The sequence below is a fragment of the Oncorhynchus nerka genome, linkage group LG2, assembly GCF_034236695.1.
Source record: "Oncorhynchus nerka isolate Pitt River linkage group LG2, Oner_Uvic_2.0, whole genome shotgun sequence".
Lineage (NCBI taxonomy): Eukaryota > Metazoa > Chordata > Actinopteri > Salmoniformes > Salmonidae > Oncorhynchus > Oncorhynchus nerka.
Window position 1 is genome coordinate 79,784,354 of NC_088397.1, and position 21,375 is coordinate 79,805,728.

General features: G+C 44.8%; 1 protein-coding gene across 2 annotated transcripts in view; it reads right to left on the reverse strand.

The window, feature by feature from the left end:
* Nucleotides 1-2,059: 2,059 nt before the first annotated feature.
* LOC115143219 (ubiquitin-associated protein 2-like) overlaps nt 2,060-21,375 on the reverse strand; it is a 29,858-nt gene continuing 10,542 nt past the window's right edge. Inside the window, exons 6-27 of one of the 2 annotated variants that reach the window (XM_029683387.2) lie at nt 20,312-20,395; nt 20,101-20,167; nt 19,885-19,982; nt 19,545-19,597; nt 19,177-19,247; nt 18,561-18,711; nt 18,092-18,383; nt 17,418-17,683; nt 12,865-13,052; nt 12,274-12,547; nt 11,929-11,965; nt 11,666-11,834; nt 10,100-10,148; nt 9,557-10,004; nt 9,356-9,447; nt 6,475-6,525; nt 6,284-6,374; nt 5,753-6,121; nt 5,540-5,644; nt 3,849-3,919; nt 3,418-3,600; nt 2,060-2,825 (exon numbers count right to left, since the gene is read on the reverse strand). In XM_029683387.2, coding sequence (XP_029539247.1) covers nt 2,730-2,825; nt 3,418-3,600; nt 3,849-3,919; nt 5,540-5,644; nt 5,753-6,121; nt 6,284-6,374; nt 6,475-6,525; nt 9,356-9,447; nt 9,557-10,004; nt 10,100-10,148; nt 11,666-11,834; nt 11,929-11,965; nt 12,274-12,547; nt 12,865-13,052; nt 17,418-17,683; nt 18,092-18,383; nt 18,561-18,711; nt 19,177-19,247; nt 19,545-19,597; nt 19,885-19,982; nt 20,101-20,167; nt 20,312-20,395 — 3,305 coding nt within the window. In that variant the 3' untranslated portion in view covers nt 2,060-2,729. Of the gene's footprint in view, nt 2,826-3,417; nt 3,601-3,848; nt 3,920-5,539; nt 5,645-5,752; nt 6,122-6,283; nt 6,375-6,474; nt 6,526-9,355; nt 9,448-9,556; nt 10,005-10,099; nt 10,149-11,665; nt 11,835-11,928; nt 11,966-12,273; nt 12,548-12,864; nt 13,053-17,417; nt 17,684-18,091; nt 18,384-18,560; nt 18,712-19,176; nt 19,248-19,544; nt 19,598-19,884; nt 19,983-20,100; nt 20,168-20,260; nt 20,396-21,375 lie in introns of both variants that reach the window. The other variant, XM_029683379.2, reaches the window with a different exon arrangement.

The following is a 21,375-nucleotide window of genomic DNA, read 5'->3' on the forward strand; positions in this document are numbered from 1 at the left end:
GATCTCTCTTTTGACGAACATATCAAGACTGTTTCAAGGACAGCTTTTTTCCATCTACGTAACATTGCAAAAAATCAGAAACTTTCTGTCCAAAATGAATCGATGCTTTTGTTACTTCTAGGTTAGACTACTGCAATGCTCTACTTTCCGGCTACCTGGATAAAGTACTAAGCAAACTTCAGTTAGTGCTAAATACGGCTGCTAGAATCCTGACTAGAGCCCAAAAAAATTCTATTGCTCCAGTGCTAGCCTCCCTACACTGGCTTCCTGTTTAAGGCAAGGGTTGATTTCAAGGTTTTACTGCTAACCGACAAAGCATTACATGGGCTTGCTCCTACCTATCTTTCTGATTTGGTCCTGCCGTACATACCTACACGTACGCTACGGTCACAAGACGCAGGCCTCCTAATTGCCCCTGGAATTTCTAAAGCAAACAGCTGGAGGCAGGGCTTTCTCCTATAGAGCTCCATTTTTATGGAATGGTCTGCCTACCCATGTCAGAGACGCAGACTCGGTCTCAACCTTTCAGTCTTTACTGAAGACTCATCTCTTCAGTGGGTCATATTATTGAGTGTCGTCTGACCCAGGAGTGTGAAGGTGAACGGAAAGGCTCTGGAGCAACAAACCGCCCTTGCTGTCTCTGCCTGGCCGGTTCCACTCTCCACTGGGATTCTCTGCCTCTAACTCTATTACAGGGGCTGAGTCACTGGCTTACTGGTGCTCTTTCCTGCCGTCCCTAGGAAGGGTGCGTCACTTGAGTGGGTTGAGTCACTAACGTGATCTTCCTGTATGGGTTGCCCCCCCACCTTGGGTTGTGCCATGGCAGAGATCTTTGTGGGCTATACTCGGCCTTGTGTCAGGGTGGTAAGTTGGTGGTTGAAGATATCCCTCTAGTGGTGTGGGGGCTGTGCTTTGGCAAAGTGGGTGGGGTTATATCCTTCCTGTTTGGCCCTGTCCGGCGGTATCATTGGATGGGGCCACAGTGTCTCCTGACCCCTCCTGTCTCAGCCTCCAGTATTTATGCTGCAGTAGTTTGTGTCGGGGGGCTAGGGTCCGTCTGTTATATCTGGAGTACTTCTCCCGTCTTATCCGGTGTCCTGTGTGAATTTAAGTATGCTCTCTCTCGGAGGATGCCTGGCATGGTGACTCCTTGCTGTCCCCAGTCCACCTGGTCGTGCTGCTGCTCCAGTTTCAACTGTTCTGCCTGCGTCTATGGAATCCCGACCTGTTCACCGGACGTGCTACCTGTCCCAGACATATTATTTGACCATGCTGGTCATTTATGAACATTTGAACATCTTGGCCATGTTCTGTTATAATCTCCACCCGGCACAGCCAGAAGAGGACTGGCCACCCCTCATAGCCTGGTTCCTCTCTAGGTTTATTCCTAGGTTTTGGCCTTTCTTGGGAGTTTTTCCTAGCCACCATGTTTCTACACCTGCATTGCTTGCGGTTTGGGGTTTTAGGCTGGGTTTCTGTACAGCACTTTGAGATATCAGCTGATGTACAAAGGGCTATATAAATACATGTGATTTTATCATGTCAACTCAAATCCCTAACAATCTGTATTGTTGCTTTTCTGTAATTGGGTTGTGTACAGTAGTTTACAACTGGAAATATACATTTTAAGAGCCTGTCTTCTGCATAAATGGTTATACATGGTATTCATGAAACTGCAGATTGCAAATTTAAGGGAAAAAAATGTATGAATCAAATCATGGACAGTCCCTGCTTGCTTATCCTTGAGATTGTTGCCCGGTAAACGGGGTGTCATGCGGAGTAGACAATTCCCAAACAGAGCTAATGGAACTTTAGTGAACTTTGAATAACTAAACAAAGTACAAGGCATGTTGTGACTACATGTAAGCAAGCTTTCAAAGCTCAAACCTTTGTATCTTAGTTTCAAAGTGGGAAAGGAGTTTATTTCACCCTGTGAGTTGAGTGACTAAACCAATGGTTGAGTACATGTGTTGAATCACAAGAATATGCTGAGTGACTGGTTTACAGTACGGTATCATGTGGACCTGCAATGTTTTGTATAATAATCCAATAAAATACGTTTATATTTCATAACTGTTCAGAACTTTTATTTGTTGGACAATGAAGATTAAACCAATGTTATTGACATCCAATGCCTGGCTGTCACACGTCAGCCAACTAAAGGTGGGAATCAAATGTTGGAATAAAGGGGCGAAAAATAAAAAACTCAAGCTATCAACAACTTAAGTCACCCTCAATAGAAAAGAGTTCAGATGGGAGAGACCGAAGTTACAAAAAAATCAAATAAAAAGCTTTAAAAAAAGGCTTCACCATGAAAAATGATGCTTAGCAGTAATGTACATCAGGGTCATGTATGCATACAAAAATCATCCACGCCACATGATGCTTGTTCTGGTTCAAGTATATTCACCATCAACTTCATAATTACTTCTCATGATCTTTGATGCTCATCTTCCTGACATTTTGAAATAAAACAAAACATCCTTCAAAAAAATAAAACAAATGCAGAAAACCACATTTCATGTCCTACCAATACATATATACTGTATAAATACATACATAAATATATTTTACATACAACAGCCATAAATTTGAAAAGGGGAATATTGAGTAGGGGGGGGGGGTAGTGTGTTTTAGCTCGGTGCTGTAAAATGGTTTGTCCTTCGATGGTCTGATCAGTCAAGATAGGTGGGCACGCTGCAGTATATACACTCAGACACACAACCCTGTCAGTTGCCCCAGTATGGGGAGCTGCCGTAGCTGGACTTGTTGACCTGGCTCTTCTGCTGGATGCTGCTAGACTGGCCTCGCTGGCTAGGACCGCCCTGCAAACGGAGATGAGGACACCGTCACAAACTGGACATGACCATCACAAGTAAGATACATTTACATTACATTTAAGTCATTTAGCAGACGCTCTTATCCAGAGCGACTTACAAATTGGTGCATTCACCTTATGACATCCAGTGGAGCAGCCACTTTACAATAGTGCATCTAAATCTTTTAAGGGGGGGGGGTGAGAAGGATTACTTTATCCTATCCTAGGTATTCCTTAAAGAGGTGGGGTTTCAGGTGTCTCCGGAAGGTGGTGATTGACTCCACACTGATACAGGTACCACACTGATACACAACAAAGACGTAATGGGAATATAAACCAAAGGTGGGCTATGTGATGGCTTGTATGAGTGCAGACTTGTTCAAGCAGCAATATATCTGATTGACCTAAATCAGTCTTGATTGAAGACTTGACGGGTAGGTGATACTGCTTGGCTGGAACAAAAGCCTGCAACCGCACCAGCGCATTGTAGGATTGTCCACCACCATCTAACCAGTGCCGTTGTGTGGCATGTTAAAGCAAGTTTATACAGTACCTTGTACACTACAGGCAGATGAGTGTTTGAGAGGAGTGTGTGTTACCTGTCCGTCCTGAGCCAGGTGATGGTGCAGCATCTGGGAGTGGGGTTGCTGGTGGGCAGGCTGCAGGATGTGGAGGAAGGGGGCAGGAGCATAGCCCCCTGGGGCCCCTCCAGGACCCCCCAGAGCTGAGGGCAGGTTGAAGGGAGGGGGAGTCCCCGTATGGAAACCCTGCTTATCAAAGGACTGGAGAAAGACGGAAGGAGAGCAAAGTAGAGGTCAGCGATTAGGTTTCTCTGGTGGAAAACAAACATGGAGAAACAAATGCCATCACCGTTAAGCCCTGACAAGGACTTGAATTTCAATTGTAATTGACAAGAGATTATTATTATTGTGTATCTTATCCTAGGGAAATAAGCCCTGGTGGACTAATTGGTATTGTAATGAACTAAACAAAATTAGAAATACAAACATGACTACATCAAAGATCTCACCTGGGTCTTGTTGTAAACACTGCCACTGATTTCTGGGATCCCGGTGTTGCCTGACGTCACAGAGATGCCGCCTAGCGTACGACAAAATATAAAATACTATAGTTGAAAAAAAACATTCAAATCACAGAATTACTTAAGCAATAAGTCCTGAGGTGTGGTAGTGCCTTCGGAAAGTATTAAGACACCTTGACCTTTTCCACATTTTGTTAAGTTACAGCCTTAGTCTAAAATTTATGAAATAGTTTCCCTCCCTCAATCTACACACAATAACCCATAATGACAAAGCAAAAACAGGTTAAGAAATGTTTGCTGATTTATAAAAAGTAAATTAAAACCCGAAATACCACATTTACATAAGTATTCAGACCCTTTACTCAGTACTTTGTTGAAGCACCTTTGACAGCGATTACAGCCTCGAGTCTTATTGGGTATGACGCTACAAGCTTGGCACATCTGTATTTGGGGAGTTTCTCCCATTCTTCTCTGCAGATCCTCTCAAGCTCTATGAGGTTGGATGGGAAGCATTGTTGCACAGCTATTTTCAGGACTCTCCAAAGATATTCGATCGGGTTCAAGTCCGGGCTCTGGCTGGACCACTCAAGGATATTCAGACTTGTCGCAAAGCCACTCGTGTTGTCTGGTCTGTGTGCTTAGTGTCATTGTCCTGTTGGAAGGTGAAACAGCGTGCCAGTCTGAGGTCCTGAGCACTCTGGAGCAGGTTCATCAAGGATCTCTCTGTACTTGGTTTCATCAGACCAGATAATTTGGTTTCTTATGGTCTGAAAGTCTTTCGATGTCTTTTGACAAACCCCAAGTGTGTGGTCATGTGCCTTTTACTGAGGAGTGGATTTCGTATGGCCGCTCTACCATAAAAAGGCCTGATTGGTGGAGTGGTGCAAAGATGGTTGTCATTCTGGAAGGTTCTCCCTTCTCCACAGAGGAACTCTGGAGCCCTGCCAGAGTGACCATCGGGTTCTTGGTCATCTCCCTGACCAAGGCCATTCTCCCCTGATTGCTCAGTTTGGCTGGGCGGCCAGCTCTAGGAAGAGTCTTGGTGGTTCCAAACTTCTTCCTTTTAAGAATGTGTTCTTGGGGACCGCCAATGCTGCATACATTTTTTGGTACTTTTCCCCAGATCTGTACCTCGAGACAATTGTGTCTCAAAACTCTACAGATAATTCCTTCGACTTCATGGCTAGATTTACCACAACTACAATCAAGTTGTAGAAACATCTCAAGGATGATCAATGGAAACAGGATGCACCTGAGCTCAATTTCAAGTCTCATAGCAAAGGGTCTGAATACCCCCTTATTGCTATTATAAACTGGTTACCAACTTAATTAGAACAGTAAAAAGTATTTTTTTGTCATACCCATGGTATAGTCTGATATACCAAAGCTTTCAGCCAATCAGGGCTTGAACCACCTAGTTTATAATGCCTCATAAAGCATGCCAGGACAGCTTATGACACTATACTTTCAAAATAATGTATCAAATATTATTGAAATGACAAATTACTGACAATATTATGTATTTATTTAACCAGGCAAGTCAGCTGAGAACCAGTTACAATTTTCAAAAATTAAAAAGACAGAAACATGGACAACTCAAGAGACAAAATAGTTCAAACATGGTAACAATAGGGGGACATATGGTAGGTAAGATGACAGTGAAGTGATGGGTGATGTACCTTTACCAGCACCTGTAGCAGCAGATTTGGCCTGACTCTGGGATGAGTTGCTGTAGCCTTTGCTGTAGTCCACTCCTGCTTGGCCCTGGGTCAGGTCCTCATACCCTGAGGACACCACAACAACATACTGACATCAACTCTGTCCTTTCCTCAGAGGTCGACTAGATTGTTGGTGTTTGTGTGCGTCTTACTCGCTATCTCACTGTAACCGACCTGAGCTGAAAGTGTGCTGGCCGTAGCCGCTGGGCTGCTGCTGGAAGGGGCTTGCTGATGGGTTACCCAGACCCACACCGTGCTGTTTGGCTGGCCCTTGTCCCTGGGGCATGAACATGGTGTGGCCGTACTGGAAGGCAGCGCCGGGCATCCCGGGATAGTAGGGCAGGCCCGTGTAGCTGTAGCCCGGCGGGAGGAAGGCCTGCTGCTGCTGGCTGCTGTGGTGGCCCTGAGGCTGGGGCTGGCCTTGAGGCTGAGGGGGTTGAGGCTGGGCCTGGGTCTGGCCTTGTTGGGGCTGCTGTTGGGCTGACAAGTTGCTGGGGGGTGCAGGGGAGGTGGAGTCACCCCTGCCAAACTTTGTGACTTCACCTGCAGAAGGGGTGGGAGACATGGAGGTGTCCGCTAAGTGTCTGTGATTGTGTCGGATGCTATTTTCAAACAAATCAAAAAAATGACAGGAACTTGTTTCAATAGGCTGATTCCAATAAGTTGACCGACGAGTTTGAGAGTAGCGCTGCCAGAGTTGCTTACCTGAGTAGGGGTTATTGGCGAGGCTCCCATCTCTGCCAGAGAGTGCTGTGGGGCCAGGGAATGTGATTCCGTAATAATCCTGCAAAGAGGGCTTTACACAGAGACAGGATCAGAAAGGACATCCTAATGCTTGTCCTGTATTTTCACAAACACTTTCATTGATTAGTGAAGGGTAAAGGGTTGAGACTCACCATAGGCAGTCTGGACTGCAGCATGTGGAGGTCCTCATAGCCATAGATCTGCTGTAGAATACACAGGGCAAGTACAGTCAATTGGAGGAATCGTAAGTCCAGATAACAAAAGACATGCTTTGAAAGTAGTTTATGGGACAGGTAAGACAGTTGCACGCACGCACACTAGTGTTACTGAAACCAGATGTAGTATCACAATATTCAAATCAAATGTTATTCGTCACATGCTTCGTAAACAACAGATGTAAACTTAGTCAGTGGTGAAAAAATGGTGATACTTGAGTAAAAGTATAGATACATTAATAAAAAGTTACTCATGTAAAAGTTAGTCACCCATTAGAATACTACTTGAATAAAAGTCTAAAAGTATTTGGTTTTAAATATACTTAAGTATAAAAAGAAAATCTAATTGCTAAAATTAATTTAAATAATTTTTTTAAATATACTTGATTTGACATTTTAGGGATAGCCAGGGGCACACGCCATCACTCAGACAACATTTACAAATGATGCATTTGTCTATAGTAAGACAGTAGGGATGACCACGTGTTCTCTTGATACGTGTGGGAATTGGACCCTTTTCCAGTCCTGCTAAACATTCAAAATGTAACAAGTACTTTTGGGTGTCAGGGACACTTATAATACATATATAGCCAAGTATGTAGTCAAAAGTACATGATTTTCTTTAGGAATGTAGTGAAAGTAAAAGTTGGCAAAAATATAAATAATAAAGTACAGATACCCCCAAAAATGACTCCCTGTCACTTCTTGGTGACAGGGGAGCAGTATTGAGTAGCTTGGATGAATAAGGTGCCCAGAGTAAACTACCTGCTACTCTGTCCCAGATGCTAATATTGCATATTATTAGTAGTATTGGATAGAAAACACTGAAGTTTCTAAAACTGTTTGAATGATGTCTGTGAGTATAACAGAACTCATATGGCAGGTAGAAAACCTGAGAAAAATCCAACAAGGAAGTAGGAATTTTGAGGCTTGTATTTTTTTTTTTTAACTCAGCCCCTATTGTAGATACAGTGGGATATTGGTTATGTTGCACTTCCTAAGGCTTCCACTAGATGTCAACAGCCTTTATAACTTTGTTTGAGGATTCTACTGTGAAGGGGGGCCAGATGAGAGAGGAATGAGTCAGGTGTCTGGAAGATTGCCACAGGCTCTGAGGCGCAGTCACGAGAGAGTTAGCTCTCGTTCCATTGCTTTTCTACAGACATAGGAATTCTCCAGTTGGAACATTATTGAAGATTTATGATAAAAACATCCTAAAGATTGATTCTATACTTAGTTTAACAAGTTTCTACGGGCTGTAACGGAACTTTTTAAACTTTTCGTCCGATGTTCGGCGGGACCGGAACGCGCTTTTGGATTTGTTTACCAAACGCCCTAACAAAAGAAGCTATTTGGACATAAATGATGGACATTATCGAACAAAACAAACATTTATTGTGGAACTGCGATTCATGGGAGTGCATTCTGATGAAGATCATCAAAGGTAAGAGAATATTTATAATGCTATTTATGACTAATGTTGACTACCCAATATGGCAGATATCTTTTTGGCTGCTTTGTTGTCTGAAAGCTGTACTCACAGATTATTGCATGGTTTGCTTTTTCTGTAAAGTTTCTTTGAAATCTGACACAGCGGTTGCATTAAGGAGAAGTATATCTCTAATTCCATATGTAACACTTGTATTTTCATCAACATTTATAATGAGTATTTCTGTAAATAGATGTGGCTCTCTGCACAATCACCGCATGTTTTAGAACTACTGAATGTAACGCGCCAATGTAAAATTAGATTTTTTAAGTATAAATATGCACTTTATCAAACAAAACATACATGTATTGTGTAACATGAAGTCCTATGAGTGTCATCTGATGAAGATCATCAGAGGTTAGTGATTAATTTTACCGCTATTTGTCCTTTTTGTGACTCCTCTCTTTGGCTGGAAAAATGGCTGTGTTTTTCTGTGAGTTGGTGGTGACCTAACATAATCGTTTGTGGTGCTTTCGCTGTAAAGTATTTTTTTAAATCAGACACCGTGGCTGGACTAACGAGAATTTTATCTTTAACCTTTTTGGGATAGGGGGCAGCATTTTCACTTTTGGATGAATAGTGTGCCCAGAGTGAACTGCCTCCTACTCTGTCCCAGATGCTAATATATGCATATTAGTAGTAGTATTGGATAGAAAACACTCTGAAGTTTCTAAAACGGTTTGAATGATTCTACTATAAAGGAGGGGCTCATGAGACCTCTGAGTCAGTGGTCTGGCAGAGAGCCTCGGTTTCATGACGCGCGCTCCCAACAGAGTTACCTCTCGTTCCAATGCTTTTCTGTAGACAAAGGAATTCTCCGGTTGGAACATTGTTATTGTTTTATTTATGTTAAAAACATCCTAACGATTGATTCCATACATCGTTTGACATGTTTCTAAAGGACTAACGGAACTTTTAGAGTTTTTGTCTGGATGAAGTGCCTGCGCCTCATGAAGATGGATTACTGGGCTGAACACGCTAACAACAAGTGGCCATTTGGACATAAATGGAACTGGAGCCAGTTCTGTCAAGTTGTGGGAAGTGGAGGTATGATGTTTTCATTAGAAGGCATGCTGTCGCTTGCTTTTCAAAAGTGGCACATTTGCAAGAAGACTGACTAGCTTACTTCTGCCCCCTTAAGAAGATTCAGACAAATTACTAGACAGACACGATCCTCTCAATCCATATATGACGTGAGACACATTTGACAGAAGTACCGAAAGTAAAAATAATCTAGTTCCAAACTGTTTTTTATGTTGTAGTATTGAAAAAGTACCTAAGTTGTGGTATACCGTGCAACACTAATGCACACACACACTCACTCATTACCGGGTAGGCTGGCAGCAGGCCTCCTGGGCCCATGATGTACTGGTTGGGCAGTAGTGGGGGCCCTCCCTGGGACAGGTTAGGATGAGCTTTACCTGGATAATACAAGGATACACACTGCTTCTAGACAACTACAGTTTCACTTGTATGCTTCATGTTTCTGGCTAACTCTGTGTGTGTGTGTACGAATATATTTGTGAGTACCAGTTGAGGAGGAGAGCAGTGGTGCGGTCCTGGGGGCCGAGGAGAGGTTTGATTGGGCTGTGGTTCCATTGGCGCTGAGCCCCAGTGCTTGGCTGGCGTGTAGCCCGCTGGTGCCACCCATGCTACTGACCATACTGTTCATGTGGCTCATGGTGCCCATGATGTGAGCCATGCTGCTGTTGACCTGGTGCAGAGACTGGGCCGGGGCCTGGTGCAGCGACTGAGCCTGGTGCAGCGACTGAGCCTGGGCCTGGTGCAGCGACTGAGCCTGGGCCTGGTGCAGCGACTGAGCCTGGGCCTGGTGCAGCGACTGGGCCTGGTGCAGCGACTGGGCCTGGTGCAGCGACTGGGCCTGGGCCTGATGCAGCGACTGGGCCGGGGCCTGGCCAGTTGAGTAGGAGCCAGACGAGGGCGCCAGAGAGCTCACACTACTGTCCACACTGGTGTACTACAAAGAGAGGGATAGAGAGAGAGTTAAGGAGGAGATTGCATAGACCTCTCTAAAATAAATGTACGTGTGAGTGTGTGTTAAGCCATACTCACAGTGAGAGAGCTGGAGCCGAGCACTGAGGAATGACTACTGCTGCCATGACTACAAGGTAGAGAGAAGAAGACCCCTTAACTTTATCCACATTTTGTTACGTTACAGCCTTATTCTAAAATGGATTAAATGATTCCCCCCCAATCTAAACACAATATTCCATAATGACCAAGCGAAAACAAGTTTAGAATTTCTTGCAAATTGATTAAAAATAAAAAACAGAATTCATGATTTGGAAAGGCACATGCCTGTCTATATAAAAAGTCCCACAGTTGACAGTGTATGCATGTCAGAGCAAAAACTAAGCCATGAGGTCAAAGGAATTGTCTGTAGAGCTCCGAGACAAGATTGTGTGGAGGCACAAATCTGGGGAAGGGTACCAAAAAATTTCTGCAGCATTGAAGGTCCCCAAGAACACAGTGGCCTCCATCATTCTTAAATGGAAGAAGTTTGGAACCACAAAGAATCATCCTAGAGCTGGCCGCACAGCCAAACTGAGCAATCGAGGGAGAAGAGCCTTGGTCAGGGAAATTTCTGACAGAGCTCCAGAGTTCTTCTGTGTAGATGGGAGAATCTTTCAGAAGGACAACCATCTCTGCAGCACTCCACCAATCAGGCCTTTATGGTAGAGTGGCCAGATGGATGCCACTCCTCAGTAAAAGGAACATAACTGCCCGCTTGGAGTTTGCCAAAAGGCATCTAAAGGACTCAGACCATGAGAAACAAAATCCTCTGGTCTGATGAAACAAAGATTGAACTCCTTGGCTTGAATGCCAAGCGTCACACACGGTTTTTCAGGAGTAGGGACTGGGAGACTAGTCAGGATTAAGGCAAAGATGAACGGAGCAAAGTACAGAGAGATCCTTGATGAAAACCTGTTCCAGATTGCTCAGGACCTCAGACTGGGGTGAAGCTTCACGTTCCAACAGGACAACGACCCTAAGCACACAGCCAAGACAATGCAGGAGTGGCTTCGGAACAAGTCTCTGAATGTCCTTGAGTGGCCCAGCCAGAGCCCGGACTTGAACCCGATCAGAGACCTGAAAATAGCTGTGCAGCCACACTCCCCATCCAACCTGACCGAGCTTGAGAGGATCTGCAGAGAAGATTGAGAGAAACTCCCCAAATACAGGTGTGCCAAGCTTCTAGCGTCATATCCAAAAATACTCAAGGCTGTAATCACTGCCAAAGGTGCTCCAACAAAGTACTCTGTAAAGGGTCTGAAACCTTGTGTAAATGTGATATCAGTTTAACATTTTTTCCACATTTGCAAAAATGTCTAAAAGCCTGTTTTTGCTTTGTCATTATGGGGTATTGTGTGTAGATTGATAAGGGGAAAAAAGTATTTAATCAGTTTTGTAATAAGGTTGTAACGTAACAAAATGTGGAAAAAGGGAAGGGGTCTGAATACTTTCCGAATGCACTGTATAAAGGACATTCATTCATTCATATATACACACCACTTGCCTTCTGCTCTTGATGTAGATATATTCACAATCAAGTATATTCATCTCAATAGATACTAGAAGTTAACTGCATTTGTAGCCATTTGTAGATGTGTGTGTTACCTGCTCAGTGTTGCCAAGCTGGCAGAGGGCATGTCGTGTGGCAGACTGGGAAGTGCTGAGCTGTGGGGGGGTATGGAGGAGGGCATGAGGGCAGAGGGGGCAGGAGCACTGCTGGTACTGATGCTCGGAGAGGGAGATTCTGGCTTTGGAGTGGAGGAGGCTGATGAAGCTGGGAAGAAAGAGAGAGGGAGAAACAATCACAATTTAACTACAAAAGTAGCAGCACTGAATGAATGATTGATTTAATTAAATGTGTTACTTACTGTCCATCGCAGACGTCCTCACACTGTTCAGACCGTTCTGTTGAGACGAGCAAACGACCAAGTTTGTATTCTTCACTCAAGTCAACTTATCTTTATTATCCGACAGTGGGAAATTATTTTATCATACAACAACAACTGGTGCGTCTCACAATTACACAAGCCATGACAGTGTGGAAGGGTCTTATTCATTAGTGCACACCGTAACAAAACGTTTTGCAACGGAAAATAAAAACAAACTCTTCTTATTGGACAAGTTCAGGTCGTTCCTCCATGTTTCAGTCAGTTTGGTGCCGAACGACTACGGTGGCCTTTAATGTTAGATAGATAACCTAAACATTGACTCACCATGATTGGTCCGGGGGCCTCTTTGCTCTGGGAGAAGGCCAGGCGTGAGTGAGGGGCCACAGGCCCACAGTCATAACCGCTTCCCAGTGAGACGAAGGGAGAAGTGGAGGAGGAGGAGGGCACTGAGGAGGAAATGGAGGAGGAGGGAGTGGAGGAGCTGACCATACCCATAGCGGAGGGGGCGAGGCTGGGCATGGCCACCGACGGGGAGTGGTAGATGGGCTCAGAGGAGGACAGAGGGAGGGGAATAGAAAGAGGGGTGCCCATAGATTCACTGGTGACAAACAGAGAAGAAGGTTTTAGTTATAAACATGCCATAAGTACAAGTACATAGTATAAAGTATTCAAATAGACTTCTAGTCCAAGGGGTGTGGTTGCATGGTCTTCAGTCTGTTGGCCACCCCTTTGATCTGTTCAGGAGAGTGCAACATAACAGAATACATATAGCTAGACATAGAATAACATAGAAATGTTGTGCAGAACAGATAGACAATCCTATCAGGCACAAAGGGGAATCACGTAAACTCATTATTCTTCTATCTGCAACATTTAACCTAACTGAATACACCTGTGGTGGAAATTGTGACCCACCTGAGGGGTTTGGAGTAGAGGTTGGTCTGGCTCTGTGGGGCGGGGGCCCTGGAGACCACGCTGACACATGTCTCCACGGGGCCAAAGTCCGGCAGTGCGGCCTCCGAGCCAAAGTCCAGCGCTCCGAACTGAACGTTGAGACCGGGGATGTCGGCAGAGCCGGGCATTTCCACCGCCGACGAAGGGATCTGGACAGGAGGGGAGGGAAAGCTCTCACTCAGAGTGGGCATACTGTTGGTAACATTATCATTTACAATCCTTGCATCTGAGAAGAACAGCCTGTGTAAGGATCTGCAAAGATTTGCTTATCTTGATCCCCAATACCCTCAAACGCCCTTAGCTTCTTAGTTTAGAGCAGTGCGCTACAATGCTGGGCATTGATCAAATTAAGCATCAAGACATTGATTAGATCAATCCGGTGTGTTAGATGGCGCCGGAGAAGAAGGCTGACGTTTTACGTGTTCCTATCCAATTGTGTTTTTTTGTTCGTTTCTTGGCATTGTTTGTAACTTATTTTGTACATAATGTTGCTGTTACCGTCTCTTATGATCGAAAATAACTTCTGGAGATCAGGACTGAGATTACTTACCAAGGACTGGCAGAATCCTTTTTTTCCTTTAACGAGTGACGAGCTCGATGCGAATGATATACTGCTTTCCCGGGAACAGGTCCAGATCCCCGTCATTTGCGTGAAGAGAAGGCGGAGAAAAAGGGGCCGGAGGGCGGTTTGCCTTCTGAGAATTCGTATGCGATTGAATAAACCCCCACCTCCTTCCATTCTGCTAGCAAACGTGAAATCTTTGGAAAATAAAATCAATGACCTACACGGAAGATTAAACTACCAGCGGGACATTCAAAACTAATATCTTACGCTTCACGGAGTCGTGGCTGAACGACGACGTTATCAACATACAGCTAGCTGGTCATACACTGCACCGGTAGGATAGAACAGCGGCGTCTAGTAAGACAAGGGGCGGCGGACTAGGTATTTTTGTAAATAACAGCTGGTGTACAAAACTCTGGACCACCTATACTCCACACACAAAGCTCTCCCTCGCCCTCCATTTGGCAAATCTGAACACAATTCTATCCTCCTGACTCCTGCTTACAAGCAAAAATTAAAGCAGGAAGCACCAGTGACTAAATCAATTTAAAAAAAAGTGGTCAGATGAAGCAGATGCTAAGCTACAGGACTGTTTTGCTAGCACAGACTGGAATATGTTCCGGGATTCCTCCGATGGTATTTACAACACATCAGTCATTGGCTTCATCAATAAGTGCATTGATTGCGTGATCCCCAGTGACCGTACGTACATACTGGAGGTCGACCGATTATGATTTTTCAACGCCGATACCGATTATTGGAGGACCAAAAAAGCCGATACCGATTAAATCGGCCGATTTAAAAATATATATTTTTACTTTATTTGTAATAATGACAATTACAACAATACTGAATGAACACTTATTTTAACTTAATACAATACATCAATAAATTCAATAAATTCAATTTAGCCTCAAATATATAATGTTCAATTTGGTTTAAATAATGCAAAAACAAAGTGTTGGAGAAGAAAGTAAAAGTGCAATATGTGCTATGTAAGAAAGCTAACGTTTAAATTCCTTGCTCAGATCATGAGAACGCATGAAAGCTGGTGGTTCCTTTTAACAGGAGTCTTCAATATTCCCAGGTAAGAAGTTTTAGGTTGTAGTTATTATTGGAATTATAGGACTATAGGACTATTTCCCTCTATACCATTTGTATTTCATTAACCTTTGACTATTGAATGTTCTTATAGGCACTATAGTATTACCAGTGTAACAGTATAGCTTCTGTCCCTCTCCTCGCTCCTCCCTGGGCTCGAACCAGCAACACAACGATAACAGCCACCCTCGAAGCAGCGTTACCCATGCAGAGCAAGGGAAACAACCACAGACTCAGAGCGAGTGACGTTTTAAACGCTATTAGCGCGCTCTAACTAGCCAGCCATTTCACTTCGGTTACACCAGCCTCATCTCGGGAGTTGATAAGCTTGAAGTCATAAACAGCGCAATACTTGACGCACAACGAAGAGCTGCTGGCAAAATGCACAAAAGTGCTGTTTGAATGAATGTTTGCTTCTGCCTACCACCTGCTTCTGCCTACCATAGCTCAGTCAGATACTTAGATACTTGTATGCTCAGGCAGATTATATGAAACGCAGGACACGCTAGATAATATCTAGTAATATCATCAACCATGTGCAGTTAACTAGTGATTATGATTGATTGTTTTTTATAAGATAAGTTAGCACAGTTTTACCAGCAACTTACCTTTGCTTACTGCATTCGAGTAACAGGCAGTCTCCTTGTGGAGTGCAACGAGAGAGAGGCAGGTCGTTATTGCCTTGGACTAGTTAACTGTAAGAATGGATCCCCCGAGCTGACAAGGTGAAAATCTGTCGTTCCGCCCTGAACGAGGCAGTTAACCCACCGTTCCTAGGTAGTCATTGAAAATAAGAATGTGTTCTTAACCGACTTGTCGAGTTAAAAAGATTCAATGAAGGTGTAAAAATATATATTTTTTTAATTAAAAGAGTGCCAAATCGGTGTCCAAAAATACAGATTTCCAATTGTTATGAAAAATTTAAATCTGCCCTAATTAATCGGCCATTCCGATTAATCGGTCGACCTCTAGTACATACCCCAACCAGAAGCCATGGAGTACAGGAAACATCCGCACTGAGCTAAAGGTTAGAGCTGCCATTTTCAAGGAGCAGGACTCTAACCCGGAAGCTTGTAAGAAATCCCGCTATGCCCTCCGACGAACCATCAAACAGCCAAAGCGTCAATACAAGACTAATATCGAATCGTACTACACCGGCTCTGACGCTCGTCGGATGTGGCAGGGCTTGCAAACTATTACAGACTATAAAGGGAAGCACAGCCGAGAGCTGCCCAGTGACTTACTTACGTCTGTAGCCATGAAGTGCTTTGAAAGGTTAGTCATGACTCGCATCAACACCATTATCCCAGAAACCCTAGACCCACTCCAATTTGCATACCGCCCTAACAGATCCACAAATGATTCAATATCTATTGCACTCCACACTGCCCTTTCCCACCTGGACAAAAGGAACACCTATGTGAGAATGCTATATATTGATTACAGCTCAGCATTCAACACCACAGTGCCCTCAAAGCTCATCAATAAGCTAAGGACCCCGGGACTAAACACCTTCCTCTGCAACTGGATCATGGACTTCCTGACGGGCCACCCCTAGGTGGTAAGGGTAGGTAACAACATCCGCTAATCTGATCCTCAACACAGGGGCCCCTCAGGGGTGCACGGCCAGGCACGACTCCAACACCATCATTAAGTTTGCAGATGACACAACAGTGGTAGGCCTGATCAACGACCACGACGAGACAGCCTATAGGGAGGAGGTCAAAGACCTGGCCGTGTGGTGCCAGGACAACCTCTGCCTCAACGTGATCAAGACAAAGGAGATGATTGTGGACTACAGGAAAAAGAGGACTGAGCACGCCCCCATTCTCATCGACAGGGCTGTAGTGGAGCAGGTTGAGAGTTTCAAGTTCCTTGGTGTCCACATCACCAACAAACTAACATGGTCCAAGCACACCAAGACAGTCGTGAAGCGGACATGACAAAACCTATTCCCCCTCAGGAGACTGAAAAGATTTGGCATGGGTCCTCAGATCCTCAAAAGGTTCTACAGCTGCTCTCGATGGTGCAGCTGTAGAACCTTTTGAGGATCTGAGGACCCATGCCAAATCTTTTCAGTCTCCTGAGGGGGAATAGGTTTTGGTTGCATCACTGCCTGGTATGGCAACTGCTCGGCCTCCGACCGCAAGGCACGACAGTGGGTATTGCGTACGGCCCAGTAAATCACTGGGGCCAAGCTTCCTGCCATCCAGGACCTCTATAACAGGCGATGTCAGAGGAAGGCCCTAAAAATTGTCCAAGACTCCAGCCACCCTAGTCAAATATTGTTCTCGCTGCTACCGCACGGCAAGCGGTACCGGAGCGCCAAGTCTAGGTCCAAGAGGTTTCTAAACAGCTTCTACCCCTAAGCAATTAGACTCCTGAACTAATCAAATGGCTACCCAGACTATTTGCATCCCCCCCTTTTATTCCACTGCTACTCTCTGTTATCATCAGCTATGCATAGTCACTTTAATAACTCTACCTACATGTACATATTACCTCGACTAACCGGTGCCCCCCTGTGTATGTTCTCGCTATAGTTATTTTACTGCTGCTCTTTAATTACTTGTTACTTTTATTTCTTTATTGTATTTTTTTTTTTAAACTGCATTGTTGGTTAGGGGCTCGTAAATAAGCATTTCACTGTAAGGTCTACACCTGGTGTATTCATCCCATGTGACATTTGATTTGATTTAGAACTAAGCTAAGAGCCTTAATAGCAAAGGTTTGACCATTACTGACCTGCACACTGGGTGAATCTCGGAAGTCTTTCCTTGATTCCCCCGTCTTTGATTCCTTGACTTCACACAGGGAATCGAGGAAAGACTTGACTTTGGTTCCTTACCTTGGAGGTGGGAGGTATCCTTCGTTTCTGAGCCTTTAGTTGAGGAACGCGGTGCTGCTGCTGCAGCGAGCTGCTGCCCTGAGGGTCCGGCCCTGCGCTGGGGGCAGGCTTGGCACCGATGGCGGCCAGGGGGGGTCCCTGGCTGGGGGAGGGGGATTGGGCTGGCGGGGGGCTGGACTGGCGCGCCAGGGGCAGAGAGGGGGCGCCGTGTCTCTGGACTAGATGGCTCAGCACCAGGGACGGCTCAGGCTGCAGTCTAAACTCTCCTGGAGGGCAAAAACACACAAACACAGATCAGCCAGGCATATGGACACAAACACCACATGAAGACATATGGTCATTTATTTTTTGAAGCCATATGCCAGGTATTTGAAATGATAGATGAATTTGATAAATCTCTAATTAAATCTGATAAAAAGTGTTTGAGTGTGTGGTGGGTGTTGTTCTATCTTCGTGGGGATGTGAAATCCCACACAAGGACAGTAAAACAAGGAAGATTCTTCCCACGTACCCCACTAGGACAAAGGCTATTTTAAACTTAGGGGTTAGGTTTATGGTTAGGCCTACAATTAGGGTTAGCAGTTAGGTGTTAAGGTTAGGGAAAATAGGATTTTGAATTTAAATAAAGTTTAGGTCCCCACGAGAATAGAAAAACAAGTGTGTGTGTGTCTCACGGCTGAAGTGGGAGGTGAGTGAGGTGGTGGTGGTGCTAGGCTCTGGGGTCTTGATGTCCCAGCTGGAAGTGGAAGGCGGAGGGAGGACCGGGGGCGCTACTCCTAACCCTGGGAGTCTACTCCCCAGAGAGGTGCTGCTGGTCCCCTGTGTGCTGGGAGGGGGGGCTGCCTGGGAGGAGGGGAGAGGACCCAGGCCTGGGCCCTTCAGCTGCTCCAAGATCTGGGCCCCTGGACTGGACTGACTCCTCTTAGACTGACCCAGGTCCCCAAAACCTGCCCCCAGCACTGACGACTGGCAGGGAGCGAGCGAGACAAGAGAGTTAGCTTGGGGTGCTCGCAAATTGTTTAAGACATATTTTCAGAATGAATGGGGCGCTATGATAATACAAGAAAAATATGGTGATCATGTACAGGAAATATGTATTTGAAAACTGTAAAGGAAACGAGTGTGTGGGAGGGTATGCCTCACCAGGGCGGCATGTGCGTAGCTGGTACTGCCTGTGCCGATGGCCGACCCGTTGCGGGCGGGGTGATGGTGGGAGTTTGTGAAGACCAGGCTCTGAGAGGAGGGGGCCTCTTCTCCTCCCACTGGCTTCTGCAGCATAGACACATGGTCCAGGCTACAGGAGATACACATATAATTATTACAAAATAATACTATTTCTATTATACACATACACACAGTCAGAATGGGGACCTGCTTCAGAGATACACATCACAGCCACTATGAGGACCCGGTCTACAGGTGAAGGATCCATTCATCCAGGATATAGTGCATGTATAGACCTGGGCCAAACATATCACTCCATGGAATAAACCTGGCAAAAAGGTAAAACTGTTGTTTTCTGCACCGCTGGGCACTAGTATTGTCCTATATTTTGTGCGCCGCCCTATGGGACTCCCAATCACAGCCGGTTGTGATACAGCCTGGGATCGAACCAGGGTCTGTAGTGATGCCTCTAGCACTGAGATGCAGTGCCTAAGACCCTGCTCCACTCGGGAGCCCATATATATACAAACACAATACCAAAATCAGTGTTGAAATGTGCCCTAGTTGGTTGTGCGGATGTTGAGCAGGGAGTTACCTTTGCCCAGGTGTGATGTGGTTCTGAGGTGCCGATGCACTTGAGGCAGTGAACACTTTGGTCTCAGAGAGCTGAGGGAAGACAGAGAGAGGGTTACGGAGTTGGTGACAAACGCAATAGGCAGAGTTGTGAGATACAAGCAAATCTATGGTTTTGTTAAATTACAATCCAAAATGGCCAATCTAACACTGTCCACTTCAAGGAAAGCTCCGTATCAACTAGCATAAACCTTTTCAACAAACAACTAACGCTGTATGAGAACTAGTATATTGTATTTGTTCCATCTGAAGATAAATCTCAAAAACGTGAACATAAGACTCACAGCTCCTTCCACCCCCTGACCACTACTCCCCAGTACTCAGACTCACATCCTCGCTCCAGTCCTCAGCAGCCCAGTCCTCTAGAGTACTCCTCCAGGCCACTGCATGGTAAACACCAGTGAGGGGTTAGAGGTTATTGAAGGTCAGAGATGAAAGGGGAAAAACAGAGGCTTTATGGAAAGGCGTTAGAATATGAACTGAAGTCCAGGGACATTTCCCTAGCACCAGTCGACAAGGAACATTAAAAACAATGAACACATCCTGACCAATGAATACATCCTGAGAATACATCCAGAGTTTATATTTTTTCAACTCTGCACCTGGGGAAATTGGTGGATGTGTGCACACAATTTTTTGAAAGCCCAGTGTTTCATGGTCCTGGCCTCACCTGTCCCGTCTGTGCTGTTGATGGCTCCTGACTCCCAGGAGTCATCTTGTGTGGTCCCTGTCCTCTGTTCTGCAGTGTAGTCTGCTGGGTTAAAGGTCCTAAGGAGAGGAGGGGTCTAGGTGTAAGAAAAAGCAGTGTACGAGGAACCAGACAGGTGTGTGTGTGTGTGTGTGTGTAAGAGTTGGTATGTGCAGGTGTGTATATTCCATAACTCACCCCATTCCCTGGGCTGAGAACCTGCTTCCCGCTGGCACCCTGCCCCTTCCTCTGCCTCCAGATCCGACTGTAGTACACACACAGACAGACACACACTAGGTCAACACACAGAAAGCATGGAACCAAACAAATTGTGTTTAGTTAAGATACCACAAGTTACCTGGGAGTGTTGACTGGAACATATGAGAAAGTGCCACTAAATGACACTCACCTCTACCCCCTCTCCCACCCCTGCGGCCTCGCTCTGACCCTCTGTCCACAGGGACCGCTTCCACACCATTCTCCTCTGGCCGCACTGCTCAGAGAGACAGAAAGAAAAAGGGAGAGAGGGGAAGGGACAGGACTTAGTAAATGGATAAAATGTGTTGCCTTTTAACCAATTCTGCTAAATAGTGCATCAATGACTAATAATGGCTTAGTGACAAATAGGCCGCCAATAAATTCTTAGTAAATGCTCCATGCAGTGTTACCTAATCCAAGGTATGGTCAATGAAATAAACACAGACTAATACCCTTTACAGACAGATTATATGGTATGTTGGCTATAAAAAAAATGCTGGCAATGTTTTATAGAGCCCAAATCATACAGTCCCATTTTTACCACATTCTTTTATATCGCCCATGCACATGCCGGCAAGTTCAGGAATGGGAGTAGGCATGAGCGATGTGGGTGGACGTCTATTTTAATACATCCATTAAATATATGCCATCACAAAGAAACCCATTATTAATGTGTTTTAGGCAGGTCCTAAGAAACATTATAAGACTAATAAAATGTATTTTCAAAAGAATAGATAGGCATATTTTGAGTTTAATTATGTTACTGGTCTGTGCACCCTACAGCCTACGCCATGCTCATGAAATCAATAGTTATTTTAACAGAGGACTCACTTAGGCTACCCTGATCACAGTCAACACATAAGAATATAATGTAACAGAATAAAAATACAAATAATATTTCCCCACACAACTTCCACTTTTTTGATCCACGTTTTATCTCTTTCCTACCCTCACTCCGCTTTGGCGGGAGCAGGCATAGGGTCTTACATTGAGAGTATCTTCATCGTCAATCTATACTTTCAAAAGCATGCGAGTCATTTCACAACCTCCGCTGGCTTTTGGAGTCATCTCTATTAGAGGTTGACCAATTAATCGGAATGGCCGAATAATTAGGGCCGATTTCAAGTTCTCATCGGTATTTTTGGACACCGATTTGGCCGTTTTTTTTATTTTATTTTTTTACACCTTTATTTAACTAGGCAAGTCAGTTAAGAA